Genomic DNA, 20,609 nt, shown 5'->3' on the forward strand with positions numbered 1-20,609 from the left:
CGAAGTTAAAACTGTTAAGACAGCCTGATCAACAAGCCATTCAAAAAGGTGGTGGTTGGGGGGGAGGGGGAAGAAATGGTCTTAGCAAGGTTATTGAACAGCTACATGTCATCTCCCTGTACATTACAAAATTTCAGCCAAATGCTCTTTCACTCTTCCCCTCGAACTTCTCCTAGAATCACCCCATTTTCACAATCGTCTTCAAACCTGGTTCTTGAATACTCCAAGCAGATTCAGTCTGGTCCACAACTGCATCATCCCACCTCAGGATCTTGGACTTGAACTTCGGAATGTCTCATACTGTCTCCTCCCTGCGATCAGGACATGCCTCTCCTAATCTGCCATGCCTATTTAACCTGAAATCACTACTCATTTATGTGCACATTTTGGCTGCTATTCTGGAAATGAATGCATTACTTCTATTTTTTTTGGCCTGTCTCTCCTGTGTCTTTTTTTGATTATGCCTCAAGGGCCGTGGGACTTTTTTTCTATGTTAAAGGTGCTATATTAAATGCATATTGTTACTGTTAAATAAAGTACTAAATTAACCACCCTGAAGCAAGACTTGAGGTGAGAAGCCTTCATTAGTCCCTGCCCCCCCCCCCCCCCCAAAAGAATTGAAGTGGATATGCGCAATAGACTCCCAATATCTTGACTATTTAATTTCGCCAACCTCCCAGTCACCTTCAAACTTTGCCTTTGGTTATCGATCTTTCAGTCATTGGAAACAGTTTCTCCTTATGAACTCTTCATGATTTTAGATACCTCTTATCAAATCTCCTCTTGGCCATCGCTGCTCTATGGAGAACAACCCCAGCTTCTCCAGTCTATCCATGTAACTAATCCCTCATCCCTGGAACCGTTCCAGTAAATTTCTTCTGTACCCTCTCCAAATCCTTCATGTCCTTCCTAAATGTAGTGCCCAGAATTGGACACAGTACTCCTGCTGGGGCCAAACTAATGTTTTACCAGTATTCTGGAATTTTATCTGATTTATATTTTTGGTGGGGGGATATTAAAAGGTTTGTAGTCTTTTGCTCAGAAGATGGAATGGGTTTGGTGAATTGTATCATGGAACAGATTAACATGTTCTCTGGGGAGAAGGCTCTTGAAGGACATAAAGCCCCCTCCCCTATGTATTGTGTAAGAACGAACTAATTTTTTTCCCGTTCATTTGTAGATGAGGATGTCCCTGCAGACATGATTGCGGAAGAATCAGGACCTGGTGCACAAAACAGCCCATACCAGCTGCGAAGAAAGTCACTACTGTCTAAACGAGCAGCTTATCCTACAAAGAATAGCATGGAGGTGAGTCACACTGTCGCAGGTTCAGAAAAATGTATTTTTTTAATCAACCCCACTGTCCCAAAAAACCTACTTGCCCGTATGTAGGTTTTATCTGAAGCATGGCCAACACAGTGGTTGTATTAACAGTTGCCATTTTGTTATCGACCAGAAGTGGAGTTGCTCTTGTAGGGCGAGATGGGCATTGTCTCTCTTGCATACCACATATTTAGTTTAATTTTGCAAGAGGGAATTGATGCTCCACAGATGGAGGTGTGCAGACTTGAGTGTTGGATATTGACATGCACAGCAAGATTTCAAGCAAGTACAGTCTATTTATATGAAGTTGTATGCATGAAAAAAATCCAATATCTTGACTTTAATTTCACCAACATAAACAAAATGGCAGCATAAAGAAAAAGTGCAAAAAAAATTGATCTAATAAATCAAATTAGCAGACTTCAAATTAAGTGGAGTAGACTTTGTTCTGTGAGATTTAACTGCCTCGGAAATAATTCAGATGCAGAGGTTTTAATTTCTTTTAATAATGACTTCCCATTTAAAGAAAAATCAAGGTGTTTGGAAAGAGCATGTTTTGGAATGATACCAGCTATCTATTTTGGAAGTTGCAGTTTCAACTTTCAAAGCATTTAATTGAATCTCCCATCATTTACAGCTTTGCAAGAACTTTGTCTCAGCTGATAATTTTCATTTAGAGAGGGAAAGAATTTTGCATGGAATACGTGGGTAACTGGAACACAGTTTTTATCCTGTAAATTTTGATGGCTGCATTCAAAGTTGCAAAGGTCTTCCATCGACTGGGATGCAAACTATTCTGTCTTGGACTAAGTTGTGTATTTGAAATAGTTAACTTTCGTGAGGGCCGTGTTGGATGTCGTGATGGTTTAATACTCAACAGCCATATGAATGAGATGGCATTCATCTTTCAAGAGATGTTTCATCTTTCTCATAGGTGGTTTATTTTGGACTTGACTAATTTGTTGTCTGTTTCCGCTGTTCGCTGTTCTGCATATTTTTTGTACTTCAGTAGATTTTTTTTCTCCCAACAATCCAAAGATTTGAAGACAAAATGCTCTTTTCTGGATGTAGTGTTAGAGGGCTCAATAGGGTTGCAAAATTCTGGGAATTTTTAAAAGAGGAAACTTTCCATGGGAATTTGAGTTTTTTTGCACACTGATGGTTTTTGTCTCTGACCCTTATTATCTTTGTCGTCAAAACAGACATACTGTTCCATACAAATAAAAACAGGCTTTCAAAACTTTATTTAGGTTATAATTTTGAACTTTATTGAACCCCCACAAAAAAGACCCATCTAAAATAAAATAAAAAGAGCGTCAGCTTATTTAGCCTGTAATTTGTCCTTATTTTGTCCCTTTGAGTCTTCTACTCATGAGTCTTCTGAGTCTTCTACTCCTCATTGCTCCTCCTGATTCTCTGACTCTGGCTCTGACGTGTCCATTTCCTCCTCTGTGCCAGTGTCTAGCTGTGTGGTGGACACTTCTGTATCTGGCTCAATAAGTTGTAGGTTCGCCCGGATAGCCACCAGTTTCTCCACTCTCTTGTTAGTCAGCCTGTTGCGCACCTTTGTATGCGTATTCCCAAAAAGTGACCAGTTTCGTTCAGAGGCCGCTGATGAAGGTGGGATTTGGAGTATCACCGATGCAATAGGTGACAGGGCCTCAGATGCACAAAGTCCCTTCCACCAGGTATGTGCACTGATATGCTTGCATGATTCCCATATCCCATCCCCATTCCAAAGACCTTGCTTGGTAGAGAACTTTGCCAGACTTCCCAGAACTTTGCCCACATCCAGATTGAGATGGTGTGAGAGGGTAGAAATCGCACTGAGCGCTGTTGATCTGTTCTCCAGAAAGTATTGGTCTCCCAACATGCTTTGGGTCCAGCATGTATGCTGCAGCATGAATCGGCTTGACACAAAATTCTTAACGCGTCTGTATGAATTGAACAATTGCCTTCTGCTCTGCTTTGAGCAGCAGGGATGTGGGTAGGGCAATGCTGATTTGTTCTTTTAAATCAGTAAAAAGCCTGAGAACATCTGACAAGACAGCGTCATCTCCTTCAATCTGAGCAATTGCAGATGCTACTGGTGAGAGTAGTTTAAGGCTGCTAACCACTCTCTCCCAAAACACATCATCCAGCAGTATTTTCTTGATGGTGGTTTCCATATCCCCAGACTGGGATATTGCCATTTCTTGCAGCGACTCCTTACCCTCCAGAAGGCTGTTGTACATTATGACAACACCACCCCATCTAGTGTTGTTGGGCAGCTTCAGTGTGGTGTTCTTGTTCTTTGTCATTTGCTTGGAGTTGTAGGTTGCTGCAACTACCTGTTTTCCCCTGACATACTTAACAACTTGCTTGGCTCTCTTGTACAGTGCTTCCATGGTTCTCAAACCCATGATGTCCTTGAGCAGGTTAAGCCCATGAGCTGCGCACCCAATAGACGTAATATGAGGGTAGGCCTCCTCCACTTGAGCCCAAGCAGCCTTCATATTCGCAGCATTGTCAGTAACTACTGTAAAGACCTTTTGTGATCCAAGATCGTTGATGACCGCTTTCAGCTCATCAGTAATGTATGTGCCTGTGTGTCTGTTGTCCTTCGTGTCTGTGCTCTTGAACACTGGGAGAGGAGTGGAGACGATGTAGTTTATGATGCCCTCCCCTCGTACATTTGACCACCCATCTGAGATAACTGCAACACAGTCTGCCATCGCTATAGTTTCTTTGAGCTTTCCTTGGACTCTGTTATACTCAGCCTCCAGCAAATAAGTAGACAAAGCATGTCTGGTGGGAGGACAGTATGCAGGGCGAATAACATTGAAAAATCTCTTCCAGTACACATTGGCTGTGAGCATGAGGGGTGAGCCTGTTGCAAATACAGCTCGAGCAAGGCACTGATCGGCATTCTTCTGGCTATGGTTATCCATTGTATCAAAGAACCTTCCAAGTGGGCCAGGAGTTGCTGATGATAAGGAGCCTGATGCTGAATGAGAACCATCATCATCTTGAATGGAAGCAGAGGAACTCTGGGCTGACTGCTGTGAGCTTTGAGTGAAGTTGTTGCATTTGGATAAATGCTGCTGCATCTTTGTGGCATTCTTTACATAAGGCTTTCTACAGTGTTTGCACATGTACACAGTCTTTCCATCTTTAATGCCTGGGGTAAAATGCTTCCACACATCCGACGGTAAACGTGGCATTGTTCTATGCAGAGAAATAAAGGGCATTCATCTCTGTCGAACTGCGGTCGATCAGCACGATTGCAACAGGGTGAGTACATTTTTGCTGATGCTCCATGTGATGGAAGCATGACCTGTATGACGTGCCTCAATAACTCCAAGACTCGAAGTTAGCAGAATAAAACAAAGGCTTTTATTAGCAAAGAAAAGATGCCGGTGGCTGCACCTAGCTTCACCTGGCGTGCTGCTGTTCTACTGCAGGACAAGCCTGGACTTGTCTTAAGTAGGGCCAGGTATGGGCGGAGCCGACACACAAAGGGGGCGGTGCCCTATACACAATACAAGGTACAAACACCGGAGCAGGCAATACAATATATACAGTTAACTACAGAGTCTGATGAATGACATATTTCATCACACTGTACACACACGATGCTACATCACCAATAGTGTATTATTTTGTATATTTTAAATTGAAGGACAACAGAGTTCAACAAGTAACTGGTTTATTTGGTATAAAGTCTGATTTACTTACTGCATCATCACAACATCAGCAGAAAACAAAATGACTTCCCTCAGGACCCCTAACCTGGATCTTAAAAGAACTATAGCAGTCTTACAGATGCCTGCAGGCCAATCACAATTCGATATGCAAATATTACAAATAGAGGGAGCTAATCGCTCATCCACTCATCCAACCAATCAGGACACATTTGTTCACAGTCACACACAAAACTTGTAATTATTAAAACAAGCCAAGTAAGAAGATAAACATATATTGATTAAGAAATTCCTTAATAATTAAGATTCCATCTCTTAGTAATTTTAAGAGAGGACCTGTGGGGGGAAAAAAAAGAAAGAAATACAAAAAAAACAATATAATGCTAGCATGTGCTTTTTTGGGCAAAATTCCCCAAATTCCCAAGCTAAACTTCCTGTGGAAAATTTCCAGAAATTTACCGGAAACTTTCCACCCCTTTGCAACCCTAGGGCTCAATGCCATGTTTTTGTGCCTTCATAATACTTTGGTCAGTTTCTGTTCTCACTATGTGCTGGAGATACTGATTTTAAAAAAGCTGGTAAGAAACATGCATGGACCAGTGAGATCATGAGAATTAAATTAAGGAAGAAAATTGTGTACACAGGCATTAGTAGAAACTCCTGTCTGTAACTCCCTGCCCCTCAAATTAATTTGTCATCTTAGGTTATAAATTTTCTCTCATCATTTAAGCTGCAAAGATTGTACTGCTACAATGGCCTGCCTCTACAGCTTGTTTTTCAATAGAAGACTAATGGTTGCTGCATACTGTAACTCAAGGTTCTGTCGGCATTTCATGGTTGGTGCACAAACCTGTACAAGTGGTCTGAGATTTTCACTGAATCTTAAGAGCACTCTGCTGCTGTTTTCAAGAGAAGCAAATCCTACAATCCTCAGTGGAGCTCTGCACATGAGACCCAAGAGCAGTGGTGGTCAAAATACGCCCCGTGGGCCATATGCGGCCAGCCAGTTCATTCTATCAAAAAAGGTGATGGAGAGAAAACGGGGAATTACAGACCGGTAAGCCCGACATCGGTAGTGGGGAAAATGCTAGAGTCCATTATAAAAGATGTAATAGCAGAGCACTTGGATAACAGTGACAGGATCGGACAAAGTCAACATGGATTTACAGAAGGTAAATCGTGCTTGACTAATCCACTGGAATTTTTTGAGGATGTAACTGGTAAAATAGATAAGGGAGATCCAGTGGATGTGGTGTATTTGGACTTTCAGAAGGCTTTCGATAAGGTCCCGCATAAGAGATTAGTGTGTAAAGTTAAGGCACATGGGATTGGGGGCAAGGTATTGACTTGGATAGAGAACTGGTTGGCAGACAGAAAGCAAAGAGTTGGAATAAACGGGTCTTTTTCTGAGTGGCAGACAGTGACTAGTGAGGTACCGCAGGGATCGGTCCTTGGACCCCAGCTATTCACAATATATATTAATGATCTAGACAAGGGAACTAGATGTAATATCTCCAAATTTGCAGACGACACAAAGCTGGGTGGGAGTGTGTGCTGTAAGGAGGATGCCGAGAAACTCCAGGATGATTTGGACAGGTTGGGTGATTGGGCAAAAGCATGGCAGATGCAATATAACATGGATAAATGTGAGGTTATCCACTTTGGTGGCAAAAACAGGAAGGCAGATTATTATCTGAATGGCAATAGATTTGGAGAAGGGGAAGTGTAACGAGACCTGGGTGTCCTTGAGCACCAGTCGCTGAAGGTAAGCATGCAGGTGCAGCAGGCGGTTAAGAAGGCAAATGGCATAGAGTCATAGAGTTTTACAGCACAGAAAGAGGCCCTTCGGCCCATCGTGTCTGCACCGCCCATCCATCCCTGTCCAGTCTAATCCCATTTTCCAGCATTTGGTCCATAGCCTTGTATGCAATGGCATTTCAAGTGCTCATCCAAATGCTTCTTGAATGTTGTGAGGGTTCCTGCCTCTACCACCCTTTCAGGCATTGAGTTCCACATTCCAACCACCCTCTGGGTGAAGAAGTTCCTCCTCAAATCCCCTCTAAATCTCCTGCCCCTTACCCTGAATCTATGCCCCCTTGTTATTGACCCCCCTACTAAGGGGAAAAGTTCCTCTTTATCTACCCTATCTATGCCCCTCATCATTTTGTACACCTCAATCAGGTCCCCCCTCAGCCTTCTTTGCTCCAAGGAAAACAACCCCAGCCTGTCCAGCCTCTCTTCATAGCTGAGGCGCTCCATCCCAGGTAACATCCTGGTGAATCTTCTCTGCACCCTCTCCAAAGCAATCACATCCTTCCTATAGTGAGGCGACCAGAACTGCACACAGTACTCCAGCTGTGGCCTCACCAGCGTTTTGTACAGCTCCATCATAACCTCCCTGCTCTTATATTCTATGCCTCGGCTAATGAAGGCAAGTATCCCATATGCCTTTTTAACCACCTTATCTACCTGTTCCGCTGCCTTCAGGGATCTATGTACATGTACACCAAGGTCCCTCTGACCCTCTGTACTTCCTAGGGTCCTACCACTCATTGTGTATTCCCTTGCCTTATTTGTCCGTCCAAAATGCATCACCTCGCACTTTTCAGGGTTAAATTCCATTTGCCACTTTTCCGCCCATCTGACCAACCCGTTTATATCGTCCTGTAGCCTGAGGCTTTCCTCCTCGCAATTTACCACCCCACCAATTTTCGTGTCATCTGCGAACTTACTGATCATACCTTTTACATTCTCATCCAAATCATTTATGTAGATCACAAACAACAAGGGACCCAGCACCGATCCCTGAGGTACCCCACTGGACACAGGCTTCCAGTCACAAAAGCAACCTTCGACCATCACCCTCTGCCTCCTGCCACTCAGCCAGTTGAGGATCCAACGCGCCAAGGCACCCTGGATCCCATGGGCTCTTACCTTCTTGACCAGTCTCCTATGCGGGACTTTGTCAAAAGCTTTACTGAAGTCCATGTAAACCACATCCACAGCATTTCCCTCATCCACCCCACTAGTCACCCCCTCGAAAAATTCAATCAGATTTGTCAGACATGATTTACCCTTGACAAAGCCATGCTGACTATCCCCGATTAATCCTTGCCTCTCCAAGTGGAGACTAATTTTGTCCCTCAGAATTTTTTCCAATAATTTCCCTACCACAGATGTTAGGCTCACTGGCCTGTAATTCCCTGGTTTATCCCTGCTACCCTTCTTGAATAATGGTACTACGTTAGCTGTTCTCCAGTCCTCTGGTACATCCCCTGTGGCCAGAGAGGTTCTGAAAATTTGTGTCAGAGCCCCTGCAATCTCCTCCTTTGCCTCCCACAGCAGCCTGGGATACATCTCGTCCGGGCCTGGGGATTTATCCACTTTTTGGCCTGCTAAAACCGCTAGCACCTCCTCCCTCTCGATGCTAATATGTTCAAGTATGTCACAGTCCCCTTGCCCGATTTCTATGTCTGCATCGTCTTTCTCCATAGTGAACACAGATGCAAAAAATTCATTTAAAACCCCGCCTACCTCATCTGGCTCTACACACAGATTGCCACTTTGGTCCCTAATGGGCCCTACCCTTTCCCTGGTTATCCTCTTGCCCTTAATATACTTATAAAACATCTTAGGATTTTCCTTTATTTTGCTCGCCAGTGTTATTTCATGGCCCCTCCTCGCCCTCCTAATTTCTTTTTTAAGTACGCCCCTGCACTTTTTATACCCCTCTAGGGCTTCTTCCGTCTTTAGTCTTTTGTAACTGCCAAAAGCCCCCCTTTTATTCCTAATGCATTTTTGTATATCCCTTGTCATCCAAGGTTCCCTTTGCTTGTTGGTCCCACCCTTGACCTTTACAGGAACATGTTGGCGTTGTACTCTCTCTATTTCCCTTCTGAAAGTCTCCCACTGTTTTGATGTGGATTTTCCTATAAGTAGCTGCTCCCAGTCCACTTTGGCCAGATCCTGCCTTATCATATTAAAATCGGCCTTCCCCCAATTTAGAACCCTTATTTCCGGGCCGTCTTTGTCCTTTTCCATGACCCCCTTAAATCTCACCGAATTATGGTCACTGTCGCCAAAATGCTCTCCTACTGACACTTCCACCACTTGCCCGGCTACATTCCCTAGAATTAGGTCCAGTACCGCCCCCTCTCTTGTAGGACTTTCTACATGTTGGCACAAAAAGCTCTCCTGGATGCACTTTAAGAATTCTGCACCCTCTAAGCCTTTCACACTCTGACTATCCCAATTTATATTGGGGAAGTTGAAATCCCCCACTATTATTACCCTATTATTTTCGCACTTCTGAGATTTGCCTACATATCTGTTCCTCTATCTCTGCCTGACTGTTTGGGGGCCTATAGTACACTCCCAGCAAAGTGCTTGCCCCCTTTTTGTTTTTAAGTTCTACCCATATGGCCTCATTAGAGGAACCCGCTAATATATCATCCCTCCTTACAGCAGTAATTGACTCCTTAATTAATATTGCAACACCCCCTCCCCTTTTACACCCCCCTCTGTCTCGCCTGAAGATTCTATACCCCGGAATATTGAGCTGCCAGTCCTGACCCTCCCTCAACCATGTCTCCGTGATAGCAACAATATCGTACTCCCATGTGTTCAACAACAACTTCAGTTCATCCACCTTATTTGCAAGACTCCTTGCATTAAAATAAATGCCTTCCAACCCTGCCAGATTCTCTTTTGCCTTCACATATTTGCTCTGCCTTCCCAGCTGACTTGTTTTTCCCTCTGTATTTGGCTGTAAATCACCCCTACTTTCGCTCCACTCTGTACCCCATCCCCCTGCCAAGTTAGTTTAAACCCCCCCCAGCAGTGCTAGCAAACCTCCCCGCAAGGATATTGGTTCCCCTCTGGTTCAGGTGTAAACCGTCCGACTTGTACAAGTCCCACCTTTCCCAGAAGCAGACCCAGTGATCCAGGAAACTAAAGCCCTCCCTCCTGCACCATCCCTTTAGCCACGCATTCATCTGTTCTATCTTCCTATTCCTATACTCACTAGCACGTGGCACCGGGAGTAATCCAGAGATTACAACCCTTGAGGTCCTGCTCCTTAATCCTTCACCTAGCTCCCTAAATTCTTGCTGCAGGACCTCATCCCTCTTTTTACCTATGTCGTTGGTACCAATGTGGACCACGACCACTGGCTGTTCACCCTCCCCCTCCAGAATGCCCTGCAGCCGCTCAGTGACATCCTTGACCCTGGCACCAGGGAGGCAACAAACCATTCTGGATTCACGTCTACGGCCACAGAAACGCCTATCTGTTCCCCTTACTATAGAATCCCCTACCACTATTGCTCTCCCACTCTTTTTCCCCCCTTGGGCAGCAGGAGCAACCCCAGTGCCAGGAAGTTGGCTGCTGCTGCCTTCCCCTGGTGAGTCATCCCCCTCAACAGTATCCAAAGCGGTATACTTGTTTGAAAGGGGGATGTCCGCAGGGGTTCCCTGCACTACCTGCCTGCCTTTGTTGCTCCGCCTGATAGTCACCCCCTGTGCTGCCCTACCCTGAGGCGTGAACAACTCGCTAAACGTGCTATCCACGAGCCTCTCAGCATCGCGCATGCTCCAAAACTCATCCACCCGCAGCTCGAGCACCGCAATGCGGTCTACAAGTAGCTGCAGCTGGATGCATTTCCCGCACACATGGTCGCCAGGGACACTGGCAGCGTCCCTGACTTCCCACATGGAGCAAGAGGAGCAGAACACGGGTCTGAGCTCTCCTGCCATGACTTACTCCTTTAATTAATTTAAAAATTTATTCAATACCCCAGTTACAGGTATACTCTAGGGCGCTTTATTTACCAACTATCCCCACTACACCACAGAAATTTAACACCACAGAATTCAAGCTTGTATTGAAAAGAGAGAAATACTCACCAACCAATCGCTTACCTGCTACCTGCTGACGTCACACTTGGACTACTTTTTACCTCTCTCCTGGAACCTGGATTGGTGCCTCGGTGCCTCTGACTGCTCCCTCTCAAGCCTTCAAGCTCTCCCGCCTCGGGCTGCTCCCGCGCAGGTCCGGTCTCGGGGCTGTGGGCCTCGGTGCCTCTGACTGCTCCCTCTCAAGCCTTCAAGCTCTCCCGCCTCGGGCTGCTCCCGCGCAGGTCCGCTGCTTCTCCGGTCTCGGGGCTGTGGGCCTCGGTGCCTCTGACTGCTCCCTCTCAAGCCTTCAAGCTCTCCCGCCTCGGGCTGCTCCCGCGCAGGTCCGCTGCTTCTCCGGTCTCGGGGCTGTGGGCCTCGGTGTCTCTGACTGCTCCCTCTCAAGCCTTCAAGCTCTCCCGCCTCGGGCTGCTCCCGCGCAGGTCCGCTGCTTCTCCGGTCTCGGGGCATGTTGGCCTTCGTAGCGAGAGGGTTTGAGTACAGGAACAAGGATGTCTTGCTGCAGTTATACAGGGCCTTGGTGAGACCACACCTTGAGTATTGTGTGCAGTTTTGGTCGCCTTATCTGAGGAAGGATGTTCTTGCCATGGAAGGAGTCCAGCGAAGATTCAACAGGCTGATACCTGGGAGGGCAGGAATGACGTATGAGGAGAGATTGGGTCGATTGGGCTTGTACTCGCTGGAGTTTAGAAGCATGAGAGGGGATCTCATTGAAACTTATAAAATTCTGACAGGACTGGACAGACTAGATGCAGGAAGGATGTTCCCGATGGTCGGGGTGTCCAGAACCAGGGGTCACAGCCTAAGGATAAGGGGTAGGCCATTTAGGACAGAAATGAGGAGGAATTTCTTCACCCAGAGTGGTGAACCTGTGGAATTCTCTACCACAGAAGGCAGTAGAGGCCAATACATTAATGATATTCAAGAAGGAGTTGGATATATTTCTTAAGGCTAAAGTGATCAAGGGGTATGGGGAGAAAGCCCGGACCGGGTACTGAATTTGGATGATCAGCCATGATTGCATCGAGTGGCAGAGCAAGCTCGAGGGGCCAAATGGCCTACTCCTGCTGCTATATTCTATGTTTCTATGTTATCCGGCCCGCTGGACGGGACAGAAATAGAATGCGAGCCGGAGCTTGAGCTGCACATTCATCCGAGTGTTGCTATAAGTTTCCAGTGCCATATTGCTTTATCAGCTTGTTCAACCTTTCATCTTCTTCCGAAGTCCATTTGACTTTGTACGGTTTATTTGCATCTTTGTGGCCTGGAACATCACAATCCAAATCCTGAGAGAATTCATCCAATTCCTCAGAGGGTCTGGTGAGTCATGGTCATTTCTACGGGGAGTAGCGAGGGGGGGCCCAAGGAGAGCTCGCTCAGGATTACTGTGGCCTGGGAGTAACCTGCGCCCCTGAACCGAGGCAATTATAAAATAAAGCTGCTGAGACCACTTCTATATGTCTGATGCAGATTTGCTTCCCTTTGTGTCTCTGAGCTGGCCTAACATCTGTCTGCGGCTCTCTCCCGCTCTTGCTCCGTGAACCACTTTTCTAAAACCCGCCAAATCCTCTGCTCATCGCTGGCTGGTGGGGGTGCTGCTGCGCGTACGCACTGGATGCTCCTCCTCTGTTGAGCATGGTTGCTCATCTTGATGACTCTCTTACCGAAGAAAGAGACCAGTGCTCCATCTATCCTCTCCAGAGTACGACGGCAGGGGGGTTCTCCATGCCGTCTTAGACACGGGAGTGGATCCTGGAGCACAAGGACTCCAGGTGCTGGCACACGATTGTAGTTCAGGCCTCGCAAAGACTCTGGCTTCTGTACGTGGCACACTAAAAAATGAACACCTCTCTCGTAGGAGGCCCCGCAGACTTGAGCCGCTCAGCCAAACAGCCATGTAGACTTTCAGTAGTACATATAATTGATCAATCATTTCATTAATTTAGTAACGGAGGATTTTGCTATTTTACACTACAAATTGTGTATTAGATTCTATCTGACTACCATCTGAATTTATGTTTATAAATTGGGAGGGTAGAAGTGGGAATGATGATCAACACTGAGTTGGCCTGTTTCAAATTTACCAATTTAACACTTTGCTCTCACCAATGACTGTTAGTGGGATTATTAATTCTTGCACAATTATGCACTCACTTTAATATTATCCCACTTAATTAGCATAGTGGAGGCATAACTAAATGGACCCGGGTATATTGAACATTGCATTCACTTTTTTGTTTTTAATTTTAATGGTAGCTGTTGTTAACGCAATTCATTGTGTGCGGCGATGTTCCCTCTAATTTTTTTTCCATGAGCGGGCCCTTTAAATTTGCTGTGCGGCAGGAGCTGGTAAGCGGTCAGCATGTGACGTTGTGATTGGTGCGTGGCCACCCACCTTAGGGGGAACATGGGTGTGCGGCCCTCAACAGCTCACCAAAACTTGTTAAGTGGCCCTCCAAACCATATAATTGCCCACCCATGCCCAAGAGCCTGTACAGGAGCATTAGAGGCGGTGGAAAACCAGTAGTCTGCCAATTAGTTTGGGAGCGTGGTAACTAGGTGTGATCAGGATATTTGCTTTGTCAGTGTAACAGTGTGATGTTTGAGTGGAAAGGAATATGTACATACTGAGTTTTCTACTGTCTCCTTAATAACACTATCTTTCTGATATTACATCGAATTACATAGAATGTGCAACACACAAACCAGCCATTTATGTTCCACTCGAGCCACCTCCTATCCTTCCTCATCCAACTCATTCAGCATAACCCTATATTCCCTTCTCCCTCATATGCTTATCTAGCTCCCTTTAAATGCATCTATACTATTCACCCCAAGTACTGCCTGTGGTAGCGAGATCCACATTCTTGCCACTCTCGGGGTAAAGAAGTTTCTGCTGAATTCCCTATCTGATTTCTTAGTGACTATCTTGTATTGATGGCCTCTAGTTTTGTTCTTTCCCACAAGTGGAAATACTCTCTTCATAATTTTACAGACCTCTATTAAGTCACCCCTCAGCCTTCTCTTTTCAAGAGAAAACCGCCCCAGCCTGTTCATCCTTTCCTGATGGGCGTAACTTCGCAGTTCTGTTCTCATCCCTGTAAAAAAACAATTGCATCCTCTCCAGTGTCTGTCCTTTTTATAATATGGCAACCAAAACTGTCCACAGTACTCTGTGGTTTAACCAAGGTTCAATACAAGTTTAGTATAACTTCTCTACTTCGAAATTCTATCCCTCTAGAAATACACCCTGGTGCTTGGTTTGCTTTTTTTTTCTAGCTTCATTAACCTGTGTCACTACTTTTAGTGATTTGTGTAATCGTACTCCCAGATCCCTTTGCTCCTCTAACCCATTTAGATTCTTATTCTCCAAGTAATGACTTTTTTTTACCAAAATGTATTACATCACACTTATCTATGTTGAAATTCATTTGCCCATTCTGCAAGTTTATTAATGTCGTCTTGTAATTTGTTGCAGTCTCCTCAGTATTGACTACATCCTCTTCCTCCAACCCCCGCCCCCCCCCCCCCCCCAAAAAAAATGTTGGTGTCGTCTGCAAATTTAGAAATTGTTTTTTTGATTCCAAAGTCTAAATAGCTAATATAAATTGTGAACAGTGGTCCTAGCACTAATCCTAGTGGAACCCCACTTCCTACCTTCTGCCACGCTGAATAGCTACCCTTTTCCCTGCTTTCTGTCTTCCAGCTAGATAGCCATTCTGCTACTTGTCTCTTGACTCTGCATGCTCTAACCTTTATTTGTTAGTCTATTATGTGGTACCTTCTCAAAGGCCTTTTGTAAATCTAGATAGTTTCCCAGTGCAGGTACGTATGAAGAAAATGGATGGTATGTTAACCCACACTATCTATGCAAGACTTAAAGGCCAGTTTAAAAAAAAAAAAAAAAAAAAGGACCTTCTGCCAACTCCGCTGTAGATTTGGTCATGAGCAGTGCTGTGAGGGTAGCCTCGATGATTTGCCACATAAGAAGTAGGAGCAGGAGTAGGCCATACGGCCCCTCGGGCCTGCTCCGCCATTCAATAGGATCATGGCTGATCCGAATCTAGACTCACGTCCACTTCCCTGCCCTCTCCCCGTAACCCCTAATTCCCTTATCTGCTAGGAAACTGTCTCTCTCCGTTTTAAATTTATTTAATGTTGCAGCTTCCACAGCTCTCGGGTAGCAAATTCCATAGATTCACTACCCTCTGAGTGAAGAAGTTTTTCCATAGATTCACTACCCTCTGAGTGAAGAAGTTTCTCCTCATCTCAGTTTTGAAAGGGCAGCCCCTTATTCTAAGATTATGCCCGCTAGTTCTAGTCTCACCCATCAGTGGAAACATCCTCCCCGCGTCCACCCGATCAAACCCCCTCACAATCTTATATGTTTCGATAAGATCGCGCCTCATTCTTCTGAACTTCAATGAGTAGAGGCCCAACCTACTCAACCTTTCCTCATACGTCAACCCCCTCATCTCCGGAATCAACCGAGTGAACCTTCTCTGAACCACCTCGAGAGCAAGTGTATCTTTTCTTAAATATGGAAACAAAAACTGCACGCAGTATTCCAGGTGTGGCCTCACCAATACCCTGTATAACTGCAGCAAGACTTCCCTGTTTTTATACTCCATCCCCCTTGCAATAAAAGCCAAGATTCCATTGGCCTTCCTGATCACCTGCTTAATAACTTTTTGTGTTTCATGCACCAGGACCCCCAGACCCCTTTGCAGTTTCTCTCCATTTAGATAATAACTTGCTCTTTGATTTTTTTCTGCCAAAGTGCATAACCTCACACTTTCCAATATTATATTCCATCTGCCAAATCTCTGCCCACTCACTTAGCCTGCCTATGTCCTTTTGCAGGTTTTTTATGTCCTCCTCACTCGCTGCTTTCCCTCCCATCTTTGTATCGTCGGCAAACTTGGATATGTTGCACTCGGTCCCTTCCTCCAAATCGTTAATATAGATTGTAAAGAGTTGGGGTCCCAGCACTGACCCCTGCGGAACACCACTAGTTACTGATTGCCAGCCCGAGAACGAACCATTTATCCCAACTCTCTGTTTTCTGTTAGATAGCCAATCTTCCACCCATGCCAGTATATTACCCCCAATCCCGTGATTTTTTATCTTGAACAGTAATCTTTTGTGTGGAACCTTGTCAAATGCCTTTTGGAAGTCCAAATACACTACATCCACTGGTTCCCCTTTATCCACCCTGTATGTTACATCCTCAAAGAATTCGAGCAAATTTGTCAAACATGACTTCCCCTTCATAAAACCATGCTGACTCTGTCCTATTAAATTATGTTTATCCAAATGCTCTGTTACTGTTTCCTTAATAATGGACTCCAACATTTTGCCAACCACCGATGTTAGGCTAACTGGTCTATAGTTTCCAGCTTTTTGTCTACTTCCCTTCTTAAATAAGGGTGTTACATTAGCAGTTTTCCAATCTGCCGGGACCTTTCCTGAGTCCAGGGAGTTTTGGAAAATAATCACCAATGCATCCACAATCCCTACTGCCACTTCTCTCAAGACCCTAGGATGTAGGCCATCAGGTCCGGGGGATTTATCCTCCTTAAGTCCCATTATTTTACCGAGTACCATCTCCTTAGTGATTTTAATCGTGTTTAGCTCCTCTTTCCCCCCCCCCCCCCCCCCCCCCCCCCCCCCCCATTGCCCCCTGTTTGTCCAGTGTTGGGATATTTTTAGTGTCCTCTACTGTAAAGACTGATACAAAATATTTGTTCAGCGTCTTTGCCATCTCCATGTTCCCCACCACTAGTTTCCCAGTCTCATCCTCTAAGGGACCAATGTTCACTTTAGCCACCCTTTTTTTCATTTTATATAGCTGTAGAAACTCTTGCTATCTGTTTTTATATTTTTTGCTAGTTTACTTTCATAATCTATCTTCCCTTTCTTAATTAATCTTTTAGTTATTGTTTGCTGGCTTTTAAATGCTTCCCAATCTTCTATCCTCCCACTAGATTTGGCTACTTTATATGCCCTTGTTTTCAGTCGGATACTATCCTTTATTACTTTACTTAGCCACGGATGGCTGTCTTTTCTTTTACTCCCCTTTTTCCTCAGTGGAATATATTTATCTTGAACGATGTGAAATATCTCCTTGAATGTAGACCACTGCTCTTGTACCGTCTTACACTTCAATCTGTTTTCCCAATCCACTTTAGTCAATTCTACTCTCATACCTTCATAGTCTCCTTTATTTAAGCTCAGTATGCTGGTTTGAGATCCAACTGTCACCCTCAAACTGAATTTGGAATTCAACCATATTATGGTCACTCACTCCAAGGGGATCCTTTACTAGGACATTTTTTATTAATCCTGTCTCATTACACAGGACCAGACCTAAGATTGCCTGCCCCCGGTTGGTTCAGTTACATACTGCTCAAGGAACCCGTCCCTAATACACTCTATGAACTCTTCCTCAAGGCTGCCATGCCCAATTTGATTAGTCCAGTCAATATGAAAGTTAAAATCCCCCGTGATTATAGCTGCTCCCTTATTACAAGCCCCAACTATTTCCTGATTTATACTCCGACCAACAGAGTTGCAACTGTTAGGAGGCCTATAGACTACGCCCACTAGTGACTTTTTCCCCTTATTCCTTATCTCCACCCAAACTGTTTCACTATCCTGATCCTTTGACCCAATATCATTTCTGACTATTGCAGTGATTCCATCCTTGATTAACATAGCAACCCCACCTCCCTTTCCTTCCTGTCTGTCCTTCCTACTTGTCAAATACCCTTGTATGTTTAGTTCCCAGTCATGATCATCTTGCAGCCATGTTTCCGTAATGGCCACCAGATCATACCCATGTGTATTTATTTGTACCGTCAACTCGTCTATTTTGTTACGAATGCTGCGTGCATTCAGATAAAGAAATTTCAAATGTTTTCTGACAATTTATTCCTGCTTTTACCCCTTTTACTACTTTACCTTTATCATTATACATTCTGTCCCTTCCTGACACGCTCTGGTTTTTAATTCCCCCACTACTACCTTGCTCTTAAAACCTCCCCCCCACTAATCCATCTGCTCTGCTCTTTTGTAGAGTGCCTTGGTTGATATCAAGAATTCTGAGCGTAAAACCACATCTTGCCACTCTGATGCAGCATATTGCAGTTTCAGCACATTGTAATATTGTGCTAACCCTGTGCATTTTAAGTGTAAGTAATGACTTGTTGAAATGGACAATACCTGAAGTCAGTGGGGCTGCTTTGAGATGGTTTTGCTGCGTAATTGCATCAAAACATTTTTGTGGTATGCAAATTAAATTAGAATTGCTCATTGCAAATGAGCTTTGCCCAATAACACCAAATTATAAATTGTACCTTTTGTGAAACTGGGAAGATGGATAAATCATGCCAAATAGAAATAAAATGGATTTCAAAAGGGAAAGTCTTGCTTGACTAACCTCATTGAATTCTTTGAAAAGGTAACAGAAAGTAGACAAGAGTAATGTAGTAGATGTAATATATCCTGATTTCCGAAAGGCCTTTGATAAGGTACCCCATTATAGACTAATGAATAAGGTTGGAGTGTGCGGAGTCAGAATGACTAGCTGGCTGGCTGAAAGACGAGCAGAGATTAGGAGTAAAGGGTAGCTATTCAGAGTGGCGGGAAGTGGGGCCCCATAAGGATCAGTGCTGGGACCACTGTTTTTCACAATTTATATCAACGATTTAGACTTTGGAATTAAAAACGCAATTTCTAAATTTGCGGACGACACCAAATTGTGAGGGATGGTCAACACTGAGGGGGACTGCAACACATTACAAGATATTAATAAACTTGCAGAATGGGCATATAATTGGCAAGTGAATTTCAACGTAGATAAGTGTGAGGTATTACATTTTGGTAAGAAAAATAAGGAGGTCACATATTACTTGGAAAATAAGAATCTAAATGGGGTAGAGGAGCAAAGGGTTCTGGGAGTACAAATACACAAATCACAAAGTAGTGACACAGGTCAATAAGGCCATAACAAAAACAAACCAAGCACTCTGGTTTATTTCTAGAGGGATAGAATTGAAAAGTAGAGGTGGTTTGCTAAACTTGTATCTAACCTTTGTTAGACCACTCTTGGAGTACAGTGTGCAGTTCTGGTCGCCATATTTTTAAAAAGATATAGAGGCACTGGAGAGGGTACAAAAAAGATTTACAAGGATGATGCGAGGTTATACCTATCCGGAAAGGATGAACAGGCTGGATCGTTTTCTCTTGAAAAGAGAAGGCTGAGGGGTGACCTAATAGAAGTCTTTAACGTTATGAAAGGTTTTGATGAGTAGACAGTATGAAAGAGTATTTCCACTTATGGGGAAGAGCAAAACTAGTGGCTATCACTATAAGGTAGTCACCAAGAAATTAAATAGGGAATTTGGAAGAAACTTCTTTATCCAGAGAGTGGTGAGAATGTGGAACTCACTACCACAGGAAGTAGTTGAGGCAAATAGTGCAGATGCATTTAAGGTGAAGCTAGATAAGCATATGAGGGAGAAAGGAATATAGGGTTATGCTGATAGTTAGATGAGGAAAGACAGGAGGAGGCTCAAGTGGAGCATAAATGCCAGCATGGACTGGTTGGGCCGGATGGCATGTTTCTGTGCTGTATATTCTATGTATGTAATTCTGTGAAAATTAATTCTGAACTTGGCTTTCTTCCTCATTTGCTCAACTTTTATGTACAAATAAGTAAACCAACATCCCAAACTAGGAGATACCGATCTACCTGGCCTTTGCTCTGCATCCAGCCTTGTTCTGAAATTGTATCTGTTGTTTTGCAGTCCTATTGCAACACACGAAGATGATGAAACTTGGCCTTTTCTTCAATTTACCACATTTTCACAAAATCTAACATCACCCTTCAGTACATTTAATTTTTGAAAACGTTGGGGGTGGGGGTCATTTTTAAGGATATTTTTTGGATGTCTGGCCGTGTACGGGGCTCTCGTACCGTGGTAAGTATACCTCTCTGTAATCTGGACTTTTTGATCAACCGGCACCATGCCGGTCCCGTCGGTGCCGGATAAAGAAGAGTTTCCTGTATCTCTGTGGCTCAGTGTCACATTTTTGTCTGATAGTGTTCCTGTGAAGTGCCTGGGACGTTTCATACGTTAAAGGCACTATATAAATGCAAGCTAATGTTGTAAGGCTGGAGGAGGTAACCGAGATGGAAAGGGGCGAGGCCATAGAGGGAATTGAACATGAGGATGAGAATTCTAAATTTAAGGCATTAGTGGACCCGGAGCCAATGTAGGAGATTCTGCGGGGGGTGGCAGTGTGGGAGGTGTGAAGATAATGACTTTAGTATATCCAATGTTTAATTGGAGGAAATTGTGGCTCATCCAGGACTGGATGTTGTACAAACAGGCAGCGGAGCTGTGGAGAGAGGTGGAGCTGGGAGTTGCCATCGCACATATGGAACCTGACATTGCAGAGAGGGCAGCAAGTAGATGAGAAACGGGGACAAGGATGGATCCTGAGGTAACTCGATGTGGGCTGGAAGCATAGCCATTGCAAGAAATGACTGGATAGGTAAGAATAGAACCAGGCGAGGGCAGTCCCACAGCTGGACAATGGAGGAGAGGCACCTGTGAAGGATGCTGTGGTCAACCGTGGCAAAGGCTGCAAAGAGGTGGAGAAGGATGAGCAGGATAGATGATAC

The 20,609-nt window shown here is 44.4% G+C and overlaps 1 protein-coding gene across 4 annotated transcripts in view; it reads left to right on the top strand.

Annotated features, from left to right (window-relative positions):
• The window catches only part of fbxo11b (F-box protein 11b), a 153,061-nt gene that overhangs the window by 57,638 nt on the left and 74,814 nt on the right, over window positions 1–20,609 (top strand). For all 4 annotated transcript variants that reach the window (XM_085980364.1, XM_085980365.1, XM_085980366.1 and 1 more), the window contains exon 2: window positions 1,181–1,308. In XM_085980364.1, coding sequence (XP_085836490.1) covers window positions 1,201–1,308 — 108 coding nt within the window. In that variant the 5' untranslated portion in view covers window positions 1,181–1,200. The remainder of the gene's footprint in view (window positions 1–1,180; window positions 1,309–20,609) is intronic.

The sequence above is a fragment of the Somniosus microcephalus genome, chromosome 3 (assembly GCF_052327205.1).
Source record: "Somniosus microcephalus isolate GS21.2 chromosome 3, FLI_Smic_1.0, whole genome shotgun sequence".
Lineage (NCBI taxonomy): Eukaryota > Metazoa > Chordata > Chondrichthyes > Squaliformes > Somniosidae > Somniosus > Somniosus microcephalus.